This window comes from Rhinolophus hipposideros, assembly GCF_964194185.1.
Source record: "Rhinolophus hipposideros genome assembly, chromosome: 10".
Classification (NCBI taxonomy): domain Eukaryota; kingdom Metazoa; phylum Chordata; class Mammalia; order Chiroptera; family Rhinolophidae; genus Rhinolophus; species Rhinolophus hipposideros.
Genome location: NC_138056.1, coordinates 46,549,889 through 46,571,416, shown reverse-complemented (window position 1 = coordinate 46,571,416; position 21,528 = coordinate 46,549,889). Strand labels below are relative to the sequence as shown.

The window sequence follows — 21,528 nt, the reverse complement described above, 5'->3', positions numbered from 1 at the left end:
AAACTGAATCCTTCTGGAAGGATCCAGGTCACACAACGAAACACCGGGGCTTGCTCAAGCGGGCCTTCCCCAGACAAGCAGTTCTGCGGAGTGGCCCAGGGCCTGGCACCTTTCCTGACGTGTGTGACTGGTTGAGTCCTTGTTTGCTTGCTGCCTGGTGATGGAAGGCACTCGGGGAAGATGGGATTAGCAGCTTTTTCTGAACTTTGCGGGTAGGTGAGTTGTAGAAGCAGCCAGCCAACTGCCTGGAAGCCCAGCAAAGTCAGGCGGTTGGCCAAGCCCTGGGGCAGAAAACAGCAGGACCTACTGGGTGGCTTGTGGGGAGGAGGCATGTCCTTGAAGGGGGGCGTCGCCCTGGGACTGAGCCTCTAGTTGGTCCTATTGCTTCTTGATTATGTGGCTTTGGGTTAGTGGTCCCTTAACTTCCTCAGTGACTTTGACTGTGAAGTATCTTTGATGATACCTGTCAGACCACTTTCCCAGGAGCTTGTGAGTGAGCTCAAGGCAGGTGAACGCTTGTTTAGAAAGAGGCTCACCTTTTGGGTCATCAGAGTCACATCTTCCAAGGAGCCTTTCCTCACCCTCCAGGTACCTGCAGGTTCCCACAGCACCAGTGCTTCCTGTGATAGCACTTACCCACTTACCCTCGGGTGGGATGGATCATGTTCCCTTCTCTCTCTCTCTCTCTCTCTCTCTCTCTCTCTCTCTCTCTCTCTCTCTCCCTCAATACTGTGAGTTTTGGAGGTGTCAGACCATCGCTCTGTTCATTGCTATTCGTGTAAATCCTTAACAAATACTTACTGAATATTGTATAAGTGTTTTGTAAATGGTAAGAGTTAGGCAGATTTTAGTAGTTATTTACAGTTGTAATAAACCTGTAAACAGAGGACTGCCCTCCCTTTGGAAAAGTGAAATAAAAATGGAGAATTAGTTCAATCATTGATTCATTCAACAAATAGTGCCTGCTATCTGCTGGTCCTGATGTCAGGCCCTGATGGGTCAGTAGCAAGCCAAAAACCTGTCCACGCCTCACCTCATGGAGTTTAAAGCGTGGTCAGACATTGTCAAATGTGAAATTACAGCTGTGACAAATGCTGCAAAGGGACACTGCAGAGAATCCTAAGCGTGTCAAATAGATTTCTTTTTGTCGGGAAGCTTCCCAAAGGAAGCTGGAGCTGTGAAGTGAACGAGGACAGCAGTTAACCTGGGTGAGAGTCAAGAAGGTGAGAAGAGCTTTCCTGGCAGAGAAACTTTTATTAACAGACGCTATGGAAGGAGAAACGATGGCAAATGTGAAGGACAGAAAAAGGGTGATGGGACTGTAGCTCAGCGCGGGTGCCCGGAGCCTAGAGAATAAGCAGCAGTAGCAGGGCCTTGAGGCCGTAAGCGCTGTGTCTTCATTCTAACAGCAGTGGCAGCTGAGTTAGGGTTTAGGGGGTACTGGGAGGGAATTGATGGGATGATCAGCAACCATTCTGATTGCAGAGAAACATTAGGAACCAGCCTGTGTGTGCCATGCTCTTGGGCACTGATCCAGTCACCCGGGCAGTGAGGCCACAAAGCTGCAGTCCCCAGGGACCCCACAGCAGGGCAGCTGTCAGGCTCTGCCTCCCTGCCACCATTGCTGCTGCTGCTGCAGGATCCCAGCCCAGTCGCGGCCGTAATGCAAATCCTATCCGTATGACTAGGACCACTTGGATTTTCCCCCCAAAGAATTTTCCTGGACACTGAGGAACAGAAAAAGGCAAGAGAATTGAAAACATGAAGCTAATGTGTTCCCGGGCTTGCAGTTTCCCGTTTAGCGGATTGCCTCTGAGTTCTCACCCTGTCCCTGTCCTGTGTGAGAAGCCTTCTCAGAAAAATCTCACTTGTGAAGTTTGAGGCTCTTCTACATCCAGTTTCCTTCCCACTCCTCCCTTCCGAGTAGGGGTCCCAAGCCCAGAGTCATTCTAGGGCGGTAAGTAGTTATCCCTGTGACTGTCCGTGGGTCTGCGCCAGAGGCTTTCTTGTCACTGGCAGGCGTCCCTGTGGTAAGGACTTGGGAGTCTGAGAAGACAGGCTGGAGTCCCAGCTGTGCCGTGTTCGCGCTATGACCTTGGGCAAGTTGCCTGACCTCTAGCTGTAGCGTCTTCATCTACAGTGGGATGGTGACTGACCTACTTCACACCATTGTGAATATTAAATGAGAAAAGTAAGTGAGAAAAACCACTTAGTGGTCTACCTAGCACACACCAAGTGCTGTGTACATTGTAGGTGTTGTTAGTGAGTGTTATTAACAAGGTTTTTGCCCCCTCATTAGCAACATAAATTAAGGTAATGGAGAGAATTTTCTGGATATTCAATTTTTACCCTCCACAGTTTTCTTGAACTCTTAGTGTGGCCCCTCCAGATTGACGGATACAAGGTAAATGTATATTACGTGGAGAAAAGAACCACACAGCTTATTATGGTTAGTTTTACTACTTATTTGAAAGAATCCACATATAGTCAGACTTTTATTTACTACTTATAGCATATCTCTTTAGTAACAATTTTTAGTATATTATATACTGGGAGTGCCAGAAAAATGTATACACATGACTTGTATTCATCTATTGTTATCAGTGTATATTGAGTATTACAACTTTAATAGTTTTTTTCTTTCTTAAAATGTGTATACAATTTTTGGCACCCTCTATATTTTTGTATATGTATGTTATAAAATACATAGATATTCTAAAGAAAATTTTAATGAAATTGTTAAATATTACTACTAGTGGCTGGTATTTATGGAATGCCTTTTTTGTGGCAGGTATTATGTGAGGTTTTAGTCACTAAATCCTTGCCACTGTGCAAGTAATTAGCCCCATTTCACAGATGATGAAACAGAAATTCTGTTTGCGTAAGTAATTTGCCCAAAGGTGCCGACTTGGAAGGGGCCCGCCACTTCATTTTACAGGTGAGGAGGTTGTGAGGGCCAAAGCAGAGAGAGTCTTGCCCTGATCAGTTTCCTCTCTTAGCTCTTCCAATCTCAGGGAGATGTTTTCTAGCTAAAGGAAGAACCATTTCTGTCTGCCTTACTGCGAGTCCACAAGGTTCCTGAAGATTAACTACTAAATCCAGATCCCTTATCCCTCTGTCTGTTTAGATCCTATTCGTGCTTTATTGCCCACTTTGCCCATCCTCTTCAGAAAGCTCACCCTCACGAGTAATAATAATAGTGGTCACTTACTACGTACCCTCTATGGGAGGCAGTGTACTGATATTGTATTTGTCTTCATTCGTTGCTACCCTATTTCAAAACGGATTGTGTTATGTCCATTTTCCAGATGAGACAACTTGAGGTTCAGAGATTTAGTGCTTACTACCTCACAGCCAGTAAGTAGTAGGGTTTAAACTGACGCCCACATGAATCCAAAGTATGCTTTTCTCACTGCAGTTCACTGCTTGTTCTGGCCTATGTTGATCTTTCTCACCAGAATCCCATAGCCTTTAAGTCTGAGTCAGTATCATGTTTAGTTTCTACCTCCTTGCCTTTCTTTCTCCTCCGTTGCTTCATACCTGTGTCTCTTCACTCAGGCAGTGCCGTCACAGCAAGCTGGATGGCACCTCGTTCTGCCTCCATCACAGCTGGTCACACAAGGCTGATGGGATGCTCAGAGGGCACACGCTACAGATAGAGTCTGGCTGGTTGATTGATTGGTTGAATGAAACCCTGTTTATTCTCCAGAGGCTACCCAGCAGGAGGGTACAGCAGCTGGGCCAGCTGACTGGTCTCCGGGATCCTCCATTCATGTGGCTGGAAGGCCCATTACGGCTGCATAAGAATCCTCTGAGGCTGAGCTGACGCTTCCATCTCAATGCCCTTTTGTTTGGGGGGATAGCACCCAGGCCTCCTGGGAAGGCTGTGTGTTTGACCAGCCTTTGGAGATGGACAGAGTGTAAAGCACTAACAATTGGGGGAGGCCCCTGGAATGCCAGGGGTTCAGAGCCCAGCAGGCAGGGTAGGAGCCTTCCCAGAGCCCATGAGGGCTCAGCCACAGCCCCCACGTGGACCAGACAGGATCCAAGGCACTTCTGCTCTGCCCTCCCTTTCTCTCCAGTATACAGTCCCCTCTTTAGGTTCTCTGAGGGGCAACATCCAGCCCTCAGGGGAACCTCTAGGTATAAGGTACTTTCTGCCTCCTAAAAGGCAACAAAACTCTGATTGATCAAATATTCATTCATTCACTTACTCTTTTTTCATTTTGAGACGTAATTCATATGCCACAAAATTCATCCTTTTAAAGTGTACAGTTCAGTCAGTGGATTTTAGTATATTTATAAGATTATGTAACCATTGCCACTATCTAACTCCAGAACATTTTCACCACTGCCCCCCCCCAAAAAAAAACCCCTAGTCCCATTAGCAGTAGCTCCCCATTGCCCCCTCCCCAGACCCTGGCAACTACTAAGCAACTTTCTGTCTATGTATTTTCCTATCTGAACATTTCATATAAATGGATATGTGGCCTTTTATGTCAGGCTTCTTTCACTTAGCATAATATTTTCAAAGTTCATTATGTTACAGCAGGTACCAGTACTTTATTTCTTTTTATGGCTGAATAACATTCTATGTATAGATAAAACACATTTTATTTATATTGATGGACATTTGTGTTTCAACTTTTTGGCTATTATGAATAATGCTCTTGTGAACATTCGTATGTTTCTATGAACACTCGTGTACAGGTTTTTGTATGAGTGTCTGTTTCCATACCTTGGGCAGATACCTGGGAATGGAACTGCTGAATCCTGTGCTAACTCTGTGTTTAACATTCTGAGGTACTGCCAGACTCTTTTCCAAAGTGGCTGCACCATTTAACATTCCCATCAGCAGGGAATGTGAGGGATCTGATTTCCCCACATCTTTGCCAACATTTGTTATTATAGCCTCTGCCTTTTTTATTCTAGCCATCCTCTTCCGTATGAAGTGATACCTCATTGTGGTTTTGATTTGCATTTCTCTGATGGCCAATGAGGTTGAGCATCTTTTCATGTGCTTATTGGCCATTTGTATGTCATCTTTGGCATTTATTTATTCTTAAAGCCCATTATGAGCAATAAGCCCCATTCGACATTGAGGAGGAGCATGAAGATGTATCATGATGACCTTTGCCTTTCAAGGAACTTGCCGCCTGGTAATAAAATTATAATTACTACATATAAAAAGTTAGGGTTTCACAGACACGGTGGCATTTAGCCTGAGCCTGGAGGTAGGTCGTATTTGGGCATACGGAGCTCGGTGAAAAGACACTGTGGGCAATTGGAATAATGTAAGCAAAGACACTTTGTAATTAGAAAAGTATTTTTATCTTGTGAGGAATTCTGAAGTACTGTGTATGAAAACAGCTGGCATAGCACTTGACACATGGTGGCTGCTGTTATGTTAGTTAGGTCCCTCTGCAACTCTCTCTGTGTTCCCCACTCTGTCCTCTAGGACCACACTGCTCCCTTTTCCTGTTCTAGACCTTTATTAGGAGACAGAGCTCTGAGTCATATAAACTGTGGTTTTAAGGCTTCTCCCCATCCTAGTCATTTTCTAATGAAATGGCCACAAAGTTTTTGGGGCTCCCGAATTCCAGTGTGGTGTGACCAGTATTGTGAGAAGCAGGGCAGTGATCCCCTTTGTTAGAGATTTTATAGTTCTATTAATATGGCCTGAGCTTACATTAGCTTTCTTGGCAGCTGCATTATACTCCTAGATTTTGTTGTGCTTACAGTCAGCCCAGCCTACTGAGAACCAGGGCTTCCTGTGCTTCTATACTGTTAATTGGATTTATTTGCCAAGCTTGTTTTAACCTAAAGGCAAGACCACTGTAAAGCACTGTATTGCCGTGTGATTAGGAAAGCAGTGATGGTAGTATGGAGACTACCATGAAGAGGAAGGAATGATTGGGCCTTTCTCGTCTTGAGACAAGAGGATGAAGGTCTCTTCCACGGTGAAGGTTCTAAAAGGCAGAACTAAAACGTATCTATCTCCATTCCCTCAGATAGCCTCTTTTCCCCTTCAGGCTTTGCCGCCTTTATCAATTTCTGTTAGTTGGTTAGTCCCATTAGATACCTGTTATATGCTGGCCCCAGCCTAATATAGAAAAGAAAGGAAAAAGATGGCATATGTGCCCTGGAAAGCAGTGTGGTTCAACAGAGAGAGCAGGCGCTCCCATCCCAAGCTGCCACTTACTGGCCGTGTAGTCAGTGACCCTCTGTAAGACTCAGGCTCCTTCATTAATCACAGGATCAGATGAGCTCATACATGTCAAGTGCCTGCTGCATAGTAGGCTGCTCAAGAAATGAGAGCTTTATCGAACTCCACCATTCAAGAGGTTTGCAAGACATGAAGAGCCAAGCATGCTGTGTACTCACTGACCCTATACAAACAAACCACTTTCAGAACAACTGTGATACTTAAAGCACTTATTTGTGTATTTACTTGTCCCATTTTCCTACCCCAAGTTCAGACTGGGAGCTCCTTGTGGGCTTGTCTGATTCATCTCTGTACCCTCAGTGCCCAGCACGGAGCCTAGCTTGGAGAAGAGGTTACTTAATTTTATTACTGGAATGAACATGTCTTGGGAGCCAGGTATTGTGGTTGGTTTTGGAAAGTCCATTCTTGACTGAAAACTCATGAGGTTCCGGAGCTTGGCAGTGGTGGCTCAAGTGCCAACCCTATTTGAGAGGTTCGAGCCACTTATGTGTGTCACTGCTATACTGTGACAAGCTTCTTGGCAACTGGCCAGCTGCCCAGCTGCCCATTCAGCAGCCTAGAGTCCTACTGTGGTGCCAGTAGGTGGCGCCCATGGCCCTCTCCCACACTTCAGCTGCCTAGACAGGCCTTTCCTTTTTGTCACCAAGTCACCATGGCAGCTGCTGACTGGGACATAGCATATAGCCCTGGGAAGAGGTACCCAGATGAGGGTGCCCTGGGTCACCCCCGCCCCTTTCTGGCCTTGTATTGTTGGGGTTTGTGTTTTACTGAGTCCCAGGCATGGCACATACTGCTTGGGGAAGTGGAGATGTTTCCCATAGAGGATCTCAGATCACTGGGGGAATCTGCTTCTGGCCATACTTCCTGGCCCAGCTCATGCCTCTGCCTCCAGGAAGTCATCCCTGTGGCTCTCTTGCCTGAGCTACACTCGTATGGCACTTTCTTCCAGGGTCCTTGCTTGTGTGTTAGCTGTTTGCCAGGTATGTAGCCGTCCAGTGAACGCCTGGAAGGTAAGGACACTGCAGAATTCAGCAAAGTGCCCTGACGTCCTGCTCAGAGTCCGCGTGAAAAGTTTGTGGAATGGATGGATAATTATAGGAAGTAGTTCCTCCAAAATATTGTTATTCAAATTGAAGGACATTCCACAAACAAACTAGTCTTGCTCTGCAAAAATGTCAGTATCATGATAGTCAAAGAAAGGCTGAGGAACTACCGTGTTTCCCTGAAAATCAGACCTAGCCGGACAATCAGCTCTAATGCATCTTTTGGAGCAAAAATTAATATAAGACCTGGAATAATATAATATATAATATAATACGGGCTCTTATTTTACTATAATGTAAGACCGGGTCTTATATAAGACCCGGTCTTATATTAATTTTTCCTCCAAAAGATGCATTAGAGCTGATTGTCCGACTAGGTCTTATTTTCGGGGAAACACGGTATTGTAGATGAAAGAAAACTGAAGACACTTGCAATCCTAGATTCTGATAATGGTCCTGGTTTACATCTGGGTCACAGGGTGTGGGGCAGGGTGTGATTGCTATAAAAGATATTGTTGGGATAAATGAAGAATTTTGAATATGGGCTGTATATTAGATAAAAATATTTTATCAATGTTAAATGTTCTGAATTTGATCACTATTGGTTAGTGATTATGTAAGAGAATGTCCTTGAACTAGAAAATAGGTGCAGAAATATTAGGGAGAAAAGGGGTCATAATGCCTGAAACTAACCATCACATGGTCCAAGAAAAAATAGAATAGGAGTGATTAAAGCACATGAGGTGAAATGTAACGATAATCTGAGTGAGGGATATAGCGGAGGGGGTTTTGTGCTATTTTTGTAACTGCTTTGTAAATTTGAAGGTAAGAAATTAAGAATAACAATAATCTATATACTTTAACGTGTGCCAAGTTCCTGCTAGAAACTGTAAGAGAGGTGAGAGAAAGAATGGTCACCCCAGCATTGGACTTTATTCTGTTTAATCCAGCAAAGTAGTCGTTGAGATTATGATACAGCTCCTTTGCTGTGTTCCTTTGAACAAATAGAACACTTGTAACAATGACAACTAACATTTAGAAAATGTAAGTGCTTTCACGTATGTTATTTCCTTTGGTCATCTCAGCACCCATGTTAGGTGGGTCTGGTAGGCTGATACGGTAAGGTGACAGAGGTTCAGAGAGGTTAACATGACCTGCCCAGAGTCACACAGCCTGGAAGAGACAGAGGCAAGCTCACGTCCAGATCAGTCTATCCAAGCCGATGCTTTTTGAATCTCTTCCATATCTGTATGAATAAAAGGAAGGATTGGACTGATTGACCTCTGCAGATCATTCTTCACGTGTGGAAATATTGGAACTTTATGTGGTAGAAAATGACTAGTTAGGAAGCATGCGGGCACATTACACAATGTGCCTACATTCGTTGTAGGTCCTGCATCCTCCCCATTTCCCACCCACTGTCCTTTCTAGTAGCCCGGGCGTGACCGTGCTGGGATGGGCCTACTCACTGGTCAGGAGAGCACCTGGAAGCGCTTCCTAGAGGAAGGATATTGAGCTGGGCCTTGAAGGAGAGTGCTTGGTTCAAGTCGTGAATGCAAAAGATGTGAGAGAGGCCTTGCGTCTGTGGAGTTAAGCCTGCTGGCCCAGCTGGGGTCTGAAGCAGCCTTCCCTCCCTGGCCTGCCCCTCCCAGCCCAGGCTCACTGGGTAGATAAGGCGCAGATGGAGGCTGTGTGTGGATTCTAGCCCCAGGCGCCTTGCCTCTGCTCTGACAGCCTGGCCTGGTGCTGTTATTACTGTAAACAGGACCTTCTGCGAGGCTCCAGCCAGGGCCCCGTTGCCCAGATAGCGATCGTGATTGAGTCTGCATGGCTCACTGCTTCCAGGCCTCCGATGCAGGTGGGACAGGGCTCCCTACCCTTCAACCCCCGCCCCGGCAGCAGCTGAGAGCCGGTTCATGTTCATGCGAAGGATCCGGAAATCAGTTGGAACAATACACAATTGAAGTTCAGTGGCCGCTTTGTATTGATTGGTCATAAAGAAGGAGGAAGAAAAATCAAGTGGTACCTCCCTCTCCTGAGCAGGCGAGCTGGTTCGCCAGGATAACTCACAACTGCCCCATATTCTTCTGTGGGACTCTCCCTCCCGCCTACAAACAGCAAGCCTAGGAGCTAGCTGTCTTTTCTGTGAAAGTCTTGCTGATGCCCATGTCTGCTAGGAATCCACTTTTCAATTTTGATGCTACACATGTTTTGAATCCTACGATTTTAGAACTGGCAGGGAGTTGAGAAATCATTTAATTCAGTTCCTTTGTTTTATTTCAGAGAAAAGTGAGGTCCAGCGAGACAGAGAGTCATCCAGAATCACACAGCAGGTTACTGACAGAGCTGTGATTGGAATCCATGGCTTCTATGGGGCCCCAGGCCTATGTCTAAGTGTCCTCAGCCATGAGAGTGAGAAGCCAGTCTCTCACGCATACACATAGGAGCTTAAGTTCTTTGAAAAAGTCAGGCACACAAGTATAAAACAGGTAACTCCCAGTGCAAGACAGGTGTGTTGGCAAGAGATTTGTGTAGGTAAGTGCAGCAGACTGTCATTGGTTCAGCCCCTGGGCCCTCCGGTGTGCCAGCCTCTGTGCCAGCACCAGGAGTGCAGAGACAAGGCGACATGTCCTTGTTTCTAGAAGACCATGCTGACAACTGGGGGAGCGAGACAAGGAAACCATAACTGTTGATATAGGTTAGCACAGGGCACTGGGACAGCAGCAAGGCTGTCTTAGGGTCGGCTTCTTGGGGGAAGGAAGGAAGTTTTAGTTTCGTCCTAAGAAAGCTTTTTTTTTTTTTTTTTTTTTTTAAGAGTAATTGTATGTTCGTTGTTACAAAAAACAAAACTGGACAATACAGAAGCGTTCACAGCAGGAAGTAAAAGTGTGACTCCTTCAATCCCCCACTTCCCCATCAGAGGTACTGTATTTTGCCGTGTGTAATGTGCTCCCGTGTATAATGCACAACCACGTTTCAGGGAAAAACAATTTTTTTCCTTCTTTTTATTTTTATTTTATTTTTTAATTTATTGGGGTGACATTTGTTAGTAAAATTACATAGATTTCAGGTATACAATTCTGTATTACATCATCTATAAATCCCACTGTGTGTTCACCACCCAGAATCAGTTCTCCTTCCATCACCATATATTTGATCCCCCTTGCCCTCGTCTTCCACCCCCCAACCCCCTTACCCTCTGGTAACCACTAAACTATTGTCTGTGTCTATGAGTTTTTGTTTCTCATTTGTTTGTCTTGTTCTTTTGTTGTTTTTGGTTTATATACCACATATCAGTGAAATCATAGGGTTCTCTGCTTTTTCTGTCTGACTTATTTCGCTTAGAATTATACTCTCAAGATCCATCCATGTTGTCACAAATGGTCCTATTTCATTTTTTCTTACCGCCGAATAGTATTCCATTATGTATATATACCACAACTTCTTTATCCATTCGTCTATCGAAGGACCTTTTGGTTGTTTCCATGTCTTGGCCACCGTAAACAAAGCTGCAGTGAACATTGGAGCACACGTGTCTTTATGTATAAATGTTTTCAGATTTTTTGGGTAGATACCCAGGAGAGGGATTGCTGGGTCATATGGTAATTCTATTCATAATTTTTTGAGGAACCTCCACGCTGCCTTCCATAACGGCTGCACCAGTCTGCATTCCCACCAACAGTGTATGAGGGTTCCTTTTTCTCCACAGCCTCTCCAACACTTGTTACTATTTGTCTTGTTGATATCATCATACAAGGGGAGTTGATATCATACTCCCCAGCCATTCTGACTGGGGAGAGGGGTATCTCATTGTGATTTTCATTTGCATTTCTCTGATGATTAGTGATGTTGAGCATTTTTTCATATGTCTATTTGCCATTTGTATGTCCTCTTTGGAGAAATGTCTCTTCAGGTCCTCTGCCCATTTTTCAATTGGGTTGTTTGTTTTTTTGTTGTTGAGTTTCATGAGTTCCTTGTATATTTTGGATATTAGCCCCTTATCGGAGGCACTGTTTGCGAAAATCTTCTCCCATTCAGTTGGTTACCTCTTTATTTTGTTGATGGTTTCTTTTGCTGTGCAGAAGCTTTTAAGTTTCATATAGTCCCATTCGTTTATTTTAGCTTTTACTTCCATTGCCTTTGGAGTCAAATTCATAAAATGCTCTTTGAACCCAAGGTTCATAAGTTTAGTACCTATGTTTTCTTCTATGCAGTTTATTGTGTCAGGTCTTATGCTTAAGTCTTTGATCCATTTTGAATTAATTTTGGTACATGGTGACAGATAACAGTCCAGTTTCATTCTTTTGCACGTGGCTATCCAATTCTCCCAGGACCATTTATTGAAGAGGCTGTCTTTCCTCCATTGTATGTTTTTAGCTTCTTTGTCAAAAATTATCTGTCCATATTTATGTGGTTTTATTTCTGGGTTCTCAATTCTATTCCATTGGTCTGTGTGTCTGTTTTTCTGCCAATACCATGCTGTTTTGATTATTGTAGCCCTGTAATACAAGCTAAAGTCAGGCAGTGTGATACCTCCAGTTTTTCTTAAGATTGCTTTGGCTATTCGGGGTCTTTTGTGGTTCCAAACAAATCTGATGATTTTTTGTTCTATTCCTTTAAAAAATGCCATTGGGATTTTGATGGGGATTGCATTAAATCTGTATATTGCTTTGGGTAATATGGCCATTTTAAATTAACTATGTTGATTCTTCCGGTCCATGAGCACGGAATGTCTTTCCATTTCTTTGTGTCTTCAATTTCTTTCAAAAATGTCTTATGGTTTTCAGCATATAGGTCCTTCACATCCTTGGTTAAGTTTATTCCTAGGTATTTTATTCTTTTTGCTGCAATTGCAAAAGGAATTGTTTTTTGTATTTCTTTTTCTGAGATTTCATTGTTAGTATGTACTAATGCAATGGACTTTTGTAAAAATTTTTTTTTAATTAAAGTTTATTGCGGTGACATTGGTTAATAAAATTATATATAGGTCTCAAGTGTACAATTCTATAATACATCATCTATATATTGCATTGCATGTTCACCACCCAGATTCAGTTCTCCTATCACCATATATTTGATCCCGTTTACCCTCATCTACTGGGAAAAATTTTTAGTTTTAATTTTTTAATTCAAAATTTTATTTGTTTACATTTAGGTATTTGTTTTTTGTATTATAAAGGAATTTTAGCATTTATTTTTGAACATATACAAGAAATTTTATGTAACAAAATAATTACAAAATACAAGAACAGATACAAGGTACAAGAAATTTTATGCACCAGTAGTAAATTTACGATATTTATGCATCATGGAAGGCCAAAAACTCTTCGTTGTTGCAAGTTCGTTGTAAGTTCAATAAAACCGATTATTATATTCCAGGGTATTATTTTACATACAGATATCATTATTGATTTCTAGAGTTACACTTTTAACTCATAAGCATAAATAACATAATTTAAAAGTGTATAGATACAGAATTAGTACTACCCATGTATAATGCGCATCCTTATTTTCCCTTCACAACTTTAGGCAAAAAACGGCACATTATACATGGCAAAATATGGTAATTTCTGTTGCCTGTTTGGTCTGTTGCCTTCTGAACTCTCTTGGATCCCTGAGAGATCAAGCAGCTTTGTTTTCCCCCTTGATTTGTTATTCTTGGAAATCCTCAGCTCTTGGGCTGCTAGGGAACCTTCTTCTACTGCTGCTCTGGCCTGGGGATTTGAGACCATTCTTTTATCAATTCATAGAAAATTTTGAGGACTTAGGTTCCAAGTTCTATGTACACCTTCCATATATCATCCTAGTTTACTCTGTTACATCCTTCAAATGGGATAGACACTAATTGGAAAATAATAATGGTAATAGTACCGGCTTTCTATTGTACGTTGCTTTATTGCATATCGAGTATTTTTTACATGTTTTGTCTCACTGTCTTTTCATGGTACCCCTGTGTGACAGATGGAGTAGGGCTGGTGGGGTCCTCTCCGTTTTTTAACAGATGTGGAAACAGGCTCAGAGAGCAGAAGCTGTCACTCAGATGAGGGGACTAAGTGAGGGTCAGAGAGTCTCAGTCACTGTTTCATCCTCAGCTACCCTCCCAGTAAGTAAGTTCCAGAGCCTGCATTTGAACCCAGGTCTCCTGCTCATTTTCCTGCCCTACCTTGCCTGCGAGTTGTGTAAGAGCTGGGATTCAATTCTGGTCTGTTAGTGTGGTCTCCTTTCTATGTACTCCTCTGGGTCATCCCCAATTAGTGTCACCCAGCACTGCCCTGCCAAGCAGGAGACCTAGTTCATTAGGGAAGGGCCTTCTACAAGTCTGGAGTGAGCCCAGAAAGGCCTGCAGTGCCCACCCCCACTCCCAGCCCTTGGACACAGGCTGCTCTGCCCTGGGTGGCAACCTGCATTAAGCATTCCACTCATCATCTCAGGGATGATGGAATCCTAACCTTTTCAGAGACACCGTGCTCTGTCACAAGCATTGCTCTTTTTAAAAGAGATTAATTCACTTGCCGCATTTTGTCCGTTGGTGAAAATCACAGGGGAGAGCAAGGGTGGCTTTCTCAGGCCTCAGAGGCCCTTTCAGCCACTCTCAGCAAGCAGTCACCCGCCCAGCTGGCCCAGGACTTTGAAATGACTGCCCACCGGGCATTCACTTGCAAAGCAACAAAGTGAAACGGAGGAGACCTGGGTTTGTGAAATCCTAACTTTTGGGGCTGCTGTGCACACAGAGGGGAAGTGGGGGAGGGACCAGGGACCCGCCCAGCTCTGAAAGAGGAAAAGTTGTTTGTAGTTGGGCTAACTTGTGGTGGTATTTGTGTTTGCTTTGGCCCTTCCTTGATGTACCAGGTGCCACCGCTCCTGGAATTGCAGCATGTCTGTCTCTTAATCCTTACTACCACCTTCAACAATAGGGATTAATCCCCCATTTCACAGCTAGTAAGTGACAGAGCTAGAATCTGAGCTCCAGCCTTTGGTCTCCAGGGTCATTGCTTTTTCTATTACACCTCAGCTCTAAGAGGTTGCAAAAAATGATGGAATCTGGGCAGGGCTGGAAACCTGGGATCTCATTGAAGCACACTAAGATTTGCCTCCTAGGAATGACCCCTCAAGGTCCTGGAACCCTTTCCCTCAGATTGCACTGTCACCTCCTAAAACCCTAGTGGACATATGAAGAGACTGAAGCTTAGAGAGATGCTGTGCCTTCCCTAGGGTGTTAGAGTAGGAGGTGGCAGAAGTGGAGCTAGAACCCAAGTCTCCTAACTGTGCCCCATGCTCTTTCTACTCTATTAATTAAAAGGAGTAGTAAATTTGGAAAAGCCCTCTCTCCCAGCAATTCCTCCTCTTAAAACCCTGCAACGTACAGAAAAGGAAACCCCAAAATGCTAACACTCATGTAACAAGTAGCTCAAAATTGTTGATAATCAGAGGCATGCAAATTAAAACAATAATGTGAGATCCCCTTACACTTGTTGGACTTGCAGTGATTAGGAAGCTAGCTGCTGCCAAGTGTTGGCTGGGAGGGTGGTACACAGAAACACCCGTCCTGCTGGCAGGAGGGCAGATGGAGCAGCCATCCCGGAGAGGACCTGGCACCACTAATAAATCAAGTCATGGAAACCCTGTAACCCAGGCGTCCCACTCTGAGTACGTGCCCCAGGGCAGTACTCGTACAGGTCCGAAGGGCACTTATGAAGAGGATGTTCTTTGAGCTTTGCTTTTGGTGGCCTGGGGATGGAAGCTTCCTGGGTGGGTATCCTTTAGAGAGCGGAGAGGGAAAATCTGGTAGATGTGCCATGGAGAATTATGTAGCAATTTAAAAAATGGAATTGTTATGTGTTTAGCAGTATATCTTAAAACACAATTATTTGTGGAAAAAGTAATAAACAGAAATACACATACACACTCCACCCCACCCCCTACTGGGCTCAGGTCCTGAGGCAAGAACATGCTGTCTCCTGTCGGTACCTAGCATGCGGCTGGGCACAGTGAGTGTATGCACATGTTGAATAAATGAACAAGGAGTGCCTGGAGCCAGCCTCGCTGAATTCTCTAGGTCATCCTGTGTGACCCATGTCTTAGAATTCCAGGGTATTGGCCAACATGCCACTACCAGCTTGAGACCAAAACACTTTGTTCCCTCAAACGGATGGGGGCAGGCAGAAACCACCCTGCATGGAATACTTGCTATGTGCCAGGCATTGGGCTGGGAGCCCTGCAAATGATAGATTATTCTCCCTACTTGATAGGTGAGAAAACTGAGATTCAGAGAATTGATTTGATCAGGGTTATCTAGCTGGACCAGAGTTTGAATTCAGGTCTAACTTACAAAAAGTTCTTCATTCACTCTTTTTGTTACACTACATTCAGCCCTCCAGGGAGCAGGAGAAGGAGGCATCTCAAGCTTCTTCCTTCAGCCCTGTCTCCAGAGCATTGCTGCTTCCAGAATTTCCTGTGCTCAGGCAGGGGAACGTGGGTCCCTGGCCCCCAGAAGGCATGAGGGACTCTGGCTGTGCTGTTTTTCCTCGCCAGGCCCTGCTTTCTTGTTTCCGGCCCCAGCTCATCTCCCTTGGTCTGTGTTGCAGTCTTCACACTGGTCTCCTTGTTCTCATTTCCTGCTCTCTCCCCTTTCAAATTCAGCCTGCTTAAGCTGTTACGTTCGTTTCTTTTGCCCAGAAACCTTCACTGACAATCCCACTGCCTATAGGGAGGGTCTAAGGAATGGCAAATAGGTCTCCCCTCTGTTGCCAGCTTCAGCTGATCAGCCCATGGGAACGAGTGCTAAGGATGCTTGAGCCTCAGGGCCCCACAGGAAAGTGCTGCCGGGAGAGAATCCAGGATTTCTGACTCTGATGCAGGAGTGTAGGCTAAGAGCAGGACTGCCAGGTATTCGTCATCTCTTTAGATGGGGTTTTTCTAAACCTCGGGTCCACTATTGATTTCATCAGTACCTGTGACCCCCTGGACATTGTATGTGAATAATTGGGGGTGGGGTGGGTTATGTATGCTCCTGGGCACTTTTCTGGAGAATCGTCAGCTTTGACCATATTCTCCAAGAAGTATATGGCTCAGAAGGGGTTTCTGCCCCCTGCCTTGGCCTCCTGGCCTGGCTTCCGAGGCCCTGGGGTAGGCCCTGTGTACCTCAGCAGCTGTCTGCTTCTCTGCTGTGAGCTGTCACCCAGATGGAGCTACCTGATGGTCTCTAAACGTACCTTCCCATTGCTTCCCTGCTTCCGAATAAGTGTCCGGTTCCTTTTGTCTTGCCTGCCCTACCCTTCCTCCCTTGTCTCTAAACTGCTCCGTTCTTCACGTGCACCTCAGCTCTTGCCCTTCGCAGACCTCTGACTGGCTGCAGCTTTCCTGATATTCCCGTTTCCTGGACTGAGGACCAGAGAAATGAGGCCACCCGATCAGAATCAGTTAGGACCCGAACTCATCTCTTAACTCAGAGCCCTGCGCTCTTCACAGCATTCTTGGCCTGATAAATTAGGGAAGGTTTGTAAATTCGGAAGAGGTTTTTGTGCAAAGATATTTGTCTCACAGAAAATTCATCCCCAGGGTTTTTAGCCTCTTTAACATTTTCAGCCATAGGAAATTGTTCCTGGGCGGTCAGATTAGAGCATGAGCTCTTTTTTTTTTTTTTAATTTTAATTGGGGAACAGTGCGTTTCTCCAGGGCCCATCAGCTCCAAGTCGTTGTCCTTCAATCTAGTGTGGAGGACGCAGCTCAAGTCCAAGTCCAATCACCGTTTTCAATCTTTAGTTGCAGGGAGCACAGCCCGCCATCCCATGCGGGAATTGAACTGGCAACCTTGTGGTTAAGAGCTCATGCTCTAACCAACTGAGCCATCCGGCCTCCCTAGAGCGCGAGCTCTTGATGACCCGGTTGCCGGTTCAATTCCCACATGGGATGGTGGGCTGCACCCTCTTACCCTCACCCCCCACACCCCCTGCTCCGCAACTGGATTGAGAACGGCGGCTTGACTTGGAGCTGATGGGTTCTGGAAGGGCACACTGTTCCCAATATTCCCCAATAAAATTTTTTTTAAAAAAGAAAGAAAGAAAATTGTTCCTGCATAAAAGAGGCTTAACAGTGTATGTGGTAAAAGGCCCAGGACTTTTACCAGAAGAAATCCTCCTAACTAGAGGAGAGATGAGGGTTTCCCAGCCTTCTCTCTTGATATTCTCCTTTCGTGTTTTGTGCCCTCTGTCATGCCAAGCCTCTTTCAGACCCTCACACACCCCATGCCACCTTCTCCGCTGAGATGCCTTCCCTCTGCCTGGAGCACTCCTTCTTCTCCTTCGCCCCCTTTTGTTGGTAAACTACTGCTAATCACTCCTCAGAGAGGCTTCGGTCACTAAGACTGGGTGAGCTTCCCTGGTTGTGCACCGGTAACTGCGGCCCCATTCAGAGCACCCGGATGACGTGTAGGTATGTGCTTGTTGGTCTGTCTCCCCCTCAGGCTTTGTGTCTCCTCGGTCTCCCAGGCCTTAGTCACCTGCTTCAACAGGACAGAGCTTTTACTTGGCTTGGTCCAGAGGCGCGTTTACTACGGACTGTGGCACAAGGATGGTGCTAGGACTCAGCCCAAGCCTCTGGACTCCCTGCCAGTGCCCTTTCACCCAGAACCCACTGAGGACTAGACTGCTCCCAGCTCTCCCCCACACTCTCCCCCCATCCCGCATAAGCACATCCTGCCTTGTTGGTGAATCACTCTTGATTTTTGGTCTCCTGCTTTCCTGGCTCCTATAGCACTTCTGGTGGGAAACCATACACTACCGGCTTTGATTTCCTACTGTCCTGAGTCCCCCGCTACATACACACAACTAAATTGTATACTTCCCTAGGGAAGACCCCCATGTCTTCTCTTCACCCCCATCCCAGAATCTAGCACAGGACCAAGCACATACCATGTGGTTTTGACTTTTCTGTCTTCCATGTGCCATGGAGCCAGGGTCAGTGTAGAGGAAGGGTGAGGTGAGAAGGATTCAGGCTATAGAGCTATTATCGACCCAGGTCCCCTTTATTAGCTTTGTGACCTTCAGTGAATCATTTCACCTCCCTGAACCTCTCACCTCGTCCCAGAAAAGAGATTAGTGTCAGCTCCTAACAATTGTGTGAAGAGGGAGAGGGAAGCTCCTGCTTCTAGTGGGTGCTCGGTAAGACTTGGTTCTGTTTACTCCCCTTCTCTCTGTCCACCCCCATGTTGTAGGGCTCCCTGCTCCCGGGACACAGAATTCAGGCTTTTAGTGGTATATTCAAAACCCTCTGTTTGTTAATTTATCCAACAACTATTGAGCTCCTGCTATGTGCCAGGCACTGGCATATGCTGTCAAATAGGCTCGTGTGGACCCTCCTAGAAACCTGACTTAGCATCTCTAGCATTCTGTCCATCTTTTCTTGGGTTCAGAGATTTCCAATTTCCCAACAGCCACTGTACAGATAAGCTTTAGGAGGGTGATCCTTTTACAAACTGGGAGCTGTCTAGATAAAAAGCGTAACTGGGCATTCGGTACTAAGCACAAGGAAATTCTCAGGGAGGAGGAGAGATCTGTCAGCTGGAGGAGTGTAGGAAGCCTGCTCAGAGCGAGTCCTCAAGCTGGGATTGCATCCCATGGCGTGAAAGTAGGGTTAGAATTGGCAAAGAGGGAAGGGAGGGAGCATTCTAGACCGAGGGAATAGGAGTGTCGGTATTAAGGAGGGAAGGCACAGTCTTTCCTCCTGAGGCTGGGACATAACAGCATGGGGCAGAGTCATCTAAGGGGAGAGGGAGAGGTGGGGAAGCCTGGGCTTGAGGGGAGAGTGCCCAGAGGAGCTGGGATGGCTATTTAGTCCTCAGTGGCCTCTGACTAGTTCCAGGTTCATCCAGCCTCCCTGTTTGTTGACCGTCTCATTTCTTCCACTCTTAGATCCTTGATAAGCCATACACTGAAAATATTCCTCTGTCTCTTTCTAGGCTATTGTCCGAAGGTGCAGATGTCAATGCAAGGCACAGACTTGGCTGGACAGCACTCATGGTGGCCGCCATCAGCCGAAATGACAGGTGAGAGATCTCTTTCCGTACAGGGCCCACTCAGCCAGCTCTCCGCAGACCTCGTTCCTGAACGCTCTCCCACCCTTGCTTGTCCTCCTGCTGTCCTCAGAAGCAGGGAGATGGACGCAGCCTGAGGTAGTGACCCACACCTGGTACAATGGAGAGTATAGGAGATGTGAAGAGGGAAGGTGTAGCTGTGGGTCCCCAGCTCCATCATTGTTTGGCTTTGTGACTTTAGGCGAGTCCTTTGCATTACTGAGGCAACAAAATGTTTGAAAGCCTGTCGTAAGTTATTACGTATACATGTGTGAGTTACCGTCATGTTTTTGTTACCCACCATGCTCTGTGTTGAAACGTCTGTAGTCACTGTCCCCAGCGAGGGCTCCTCTGGGCTTTTTCTTTGGAGGTGTTGATGGAAATTAGGGAAGGTGGGGACCCTGCTCTTTTCCTAAGTGCTCCCCATTCCTGCAGGGGGTAGCTATTGTGTAAAGATCGAAATAGTCTGTTTTGTGTAGAGAGTTACCGTTAAATCTCACAAACACCCCACAACATATATATTATTAGTATTCTCATTTTGCATCTGAGAAAACTGAAGCCCCAGAGGCAAAGTGATTTGTCTGAGGTCACACTGACACGATTTAGGGTCTGATCTGGCTGGCTGCCTGCAAAGTTTGTGTGTCTTACTGTACCTCTCTGCTGCCTCCCTCTGCCATGTCCCATGGTAGTGCTGGGTGCCGTCTTTTCATGCCACTCTCTTGCTGTGATTGTGCCAAAGAATTGATTAAATAAGAGCAAAACAAAGGCTTTCAAAGAAAACAGACTGGGCACTTTGGTAGCAGCCACTGAAATTGATAATTGGAGGTACCAATTTTAGTTTTCCCTTCAAGCAGATCTTTAAGGCTTTTATCTACCAGTACTGGCCACCTTTGGAAGGGTCATAAATGTGGTGTAAACCAACAAAAGAGGGATGGTACTGCCTCGGACTGCCTGAGAGACTTAGCTGTCCTTGAGATGGGTCTCTCTTCTCTGCTCCTCGGTTGGTTCTCAATACTCCATTGCCTTATTTGCCTCTTTAGCTCCTAGCACTTAGCCTTTAAAAGAAAAATTGACATCAGTAGACTTTGCAGTTGAGAGACCTGGAATCTAGTCCAGGTTCTGACCCTTAGTTGAATTTCAGAATTCTATGGACACCCTGTTTCTCCACTTGAAATCAATTATTTCTACAAACATTTGGTAACTATTTACTCTGAGCCAGGCTCTCTGCTACTCATTGGGGAATCAGAGACTTTGGGAGCTGGTGGCCTAATGTGGGAATGAAGGCAGGTCAAGAGACAGAATGTAATGTCATCAGTGATGTCAGAACAGCTCAGACTGGATGTTAGTAAAGCAGAGGGTGTGAGAGGATTGAATCTGGCAGCAGAGTAGATTCTCTCCATGCTTGTGAGAGGCAAATGAGATAAAGTCCTATAGGCTACAAATGGTGAGTTGTTACCCCTCTCTACACACGAGTTTATTCTACCTTCCACCACTTCCACCCCACCCACCAGTCTTCTTTCCCAGCTTGCAGGTGTCTCCATCTGCACGAAACTGCCAGCGGTGGAGAAAGGGGGTGGTGCCATTATGTGTAGTATTTTCAGTGTTGAGACAGAATTGGAAATAACACTATACTTAAGAGTACTGTTAATCAGTAAGAAGATAGCTAGTGGATCTGCTTTGGGGACATTTCTTTCTAAATCTAATGAGTTGTTGGTTTAACTGATTGCCTGTCTCTTTATCCAGGGCCATTCTCAAATCAGTGATGCTCGTTAAGCAAAATGAGATTGTTGGCTTGTGTTTATTTGCTTTGGTTCCTAGACTAATTATTGGTGTTTTAAGCGTCCATTTTGTGCCCTCCTCTTCCTTCCAGTAGCCAGGGAAGACTGAATTTAATAAAAATAGCATGCTCTCAGGTTAGTTTATTTATTCATAATACAAACTTTGGGGGGCACTACTGTTTGCCAGGCACTGTTCTTAACAGACAAAGATCCCTGCCCTGGTAGAGCTTATTTCTACATGGTGGTCCCTGAGTAGAGAGAAGCAGGGACCATCAACAAATATAATGCATAAGCAAACCACATGATATGCTAGAAGTTAAGAAGTGCTATGGAAACCAGAGAAAGTAGAATCTGGTGAAAGGGTATTTCAGAAGTACATTGGTCAGGGTGTGTAGGCCTTACTGGGAAGGT

At 45.3% G+C, this 21,528-nt stretch overlaps 1 protein-coding gene across 2 annotated transcripts in view; it reads left to right on the top strand.

The window, feature by feature from the left end:
• The window catches only part of CLPB (ClpB family mitochondrial disaggregase), a 136,992-nt gene that overhangs the window by 11,847 nt on the left and 103,617 nt on the right, over positions 1-21,528 (top strand). For both annotated transcript variants that reach the window (XM_081062572.1, XM_081062571.1), the window contains exon 3: positions 19,226-19,312. In XM_081062572.1, the coding sequence (XP_080918698.1) occupies positions 19,226-19,312 (87 nt within the window). The remainder of the gene's footprint in view (positions 1-19,225; positions 19,313-21,528) is intronic.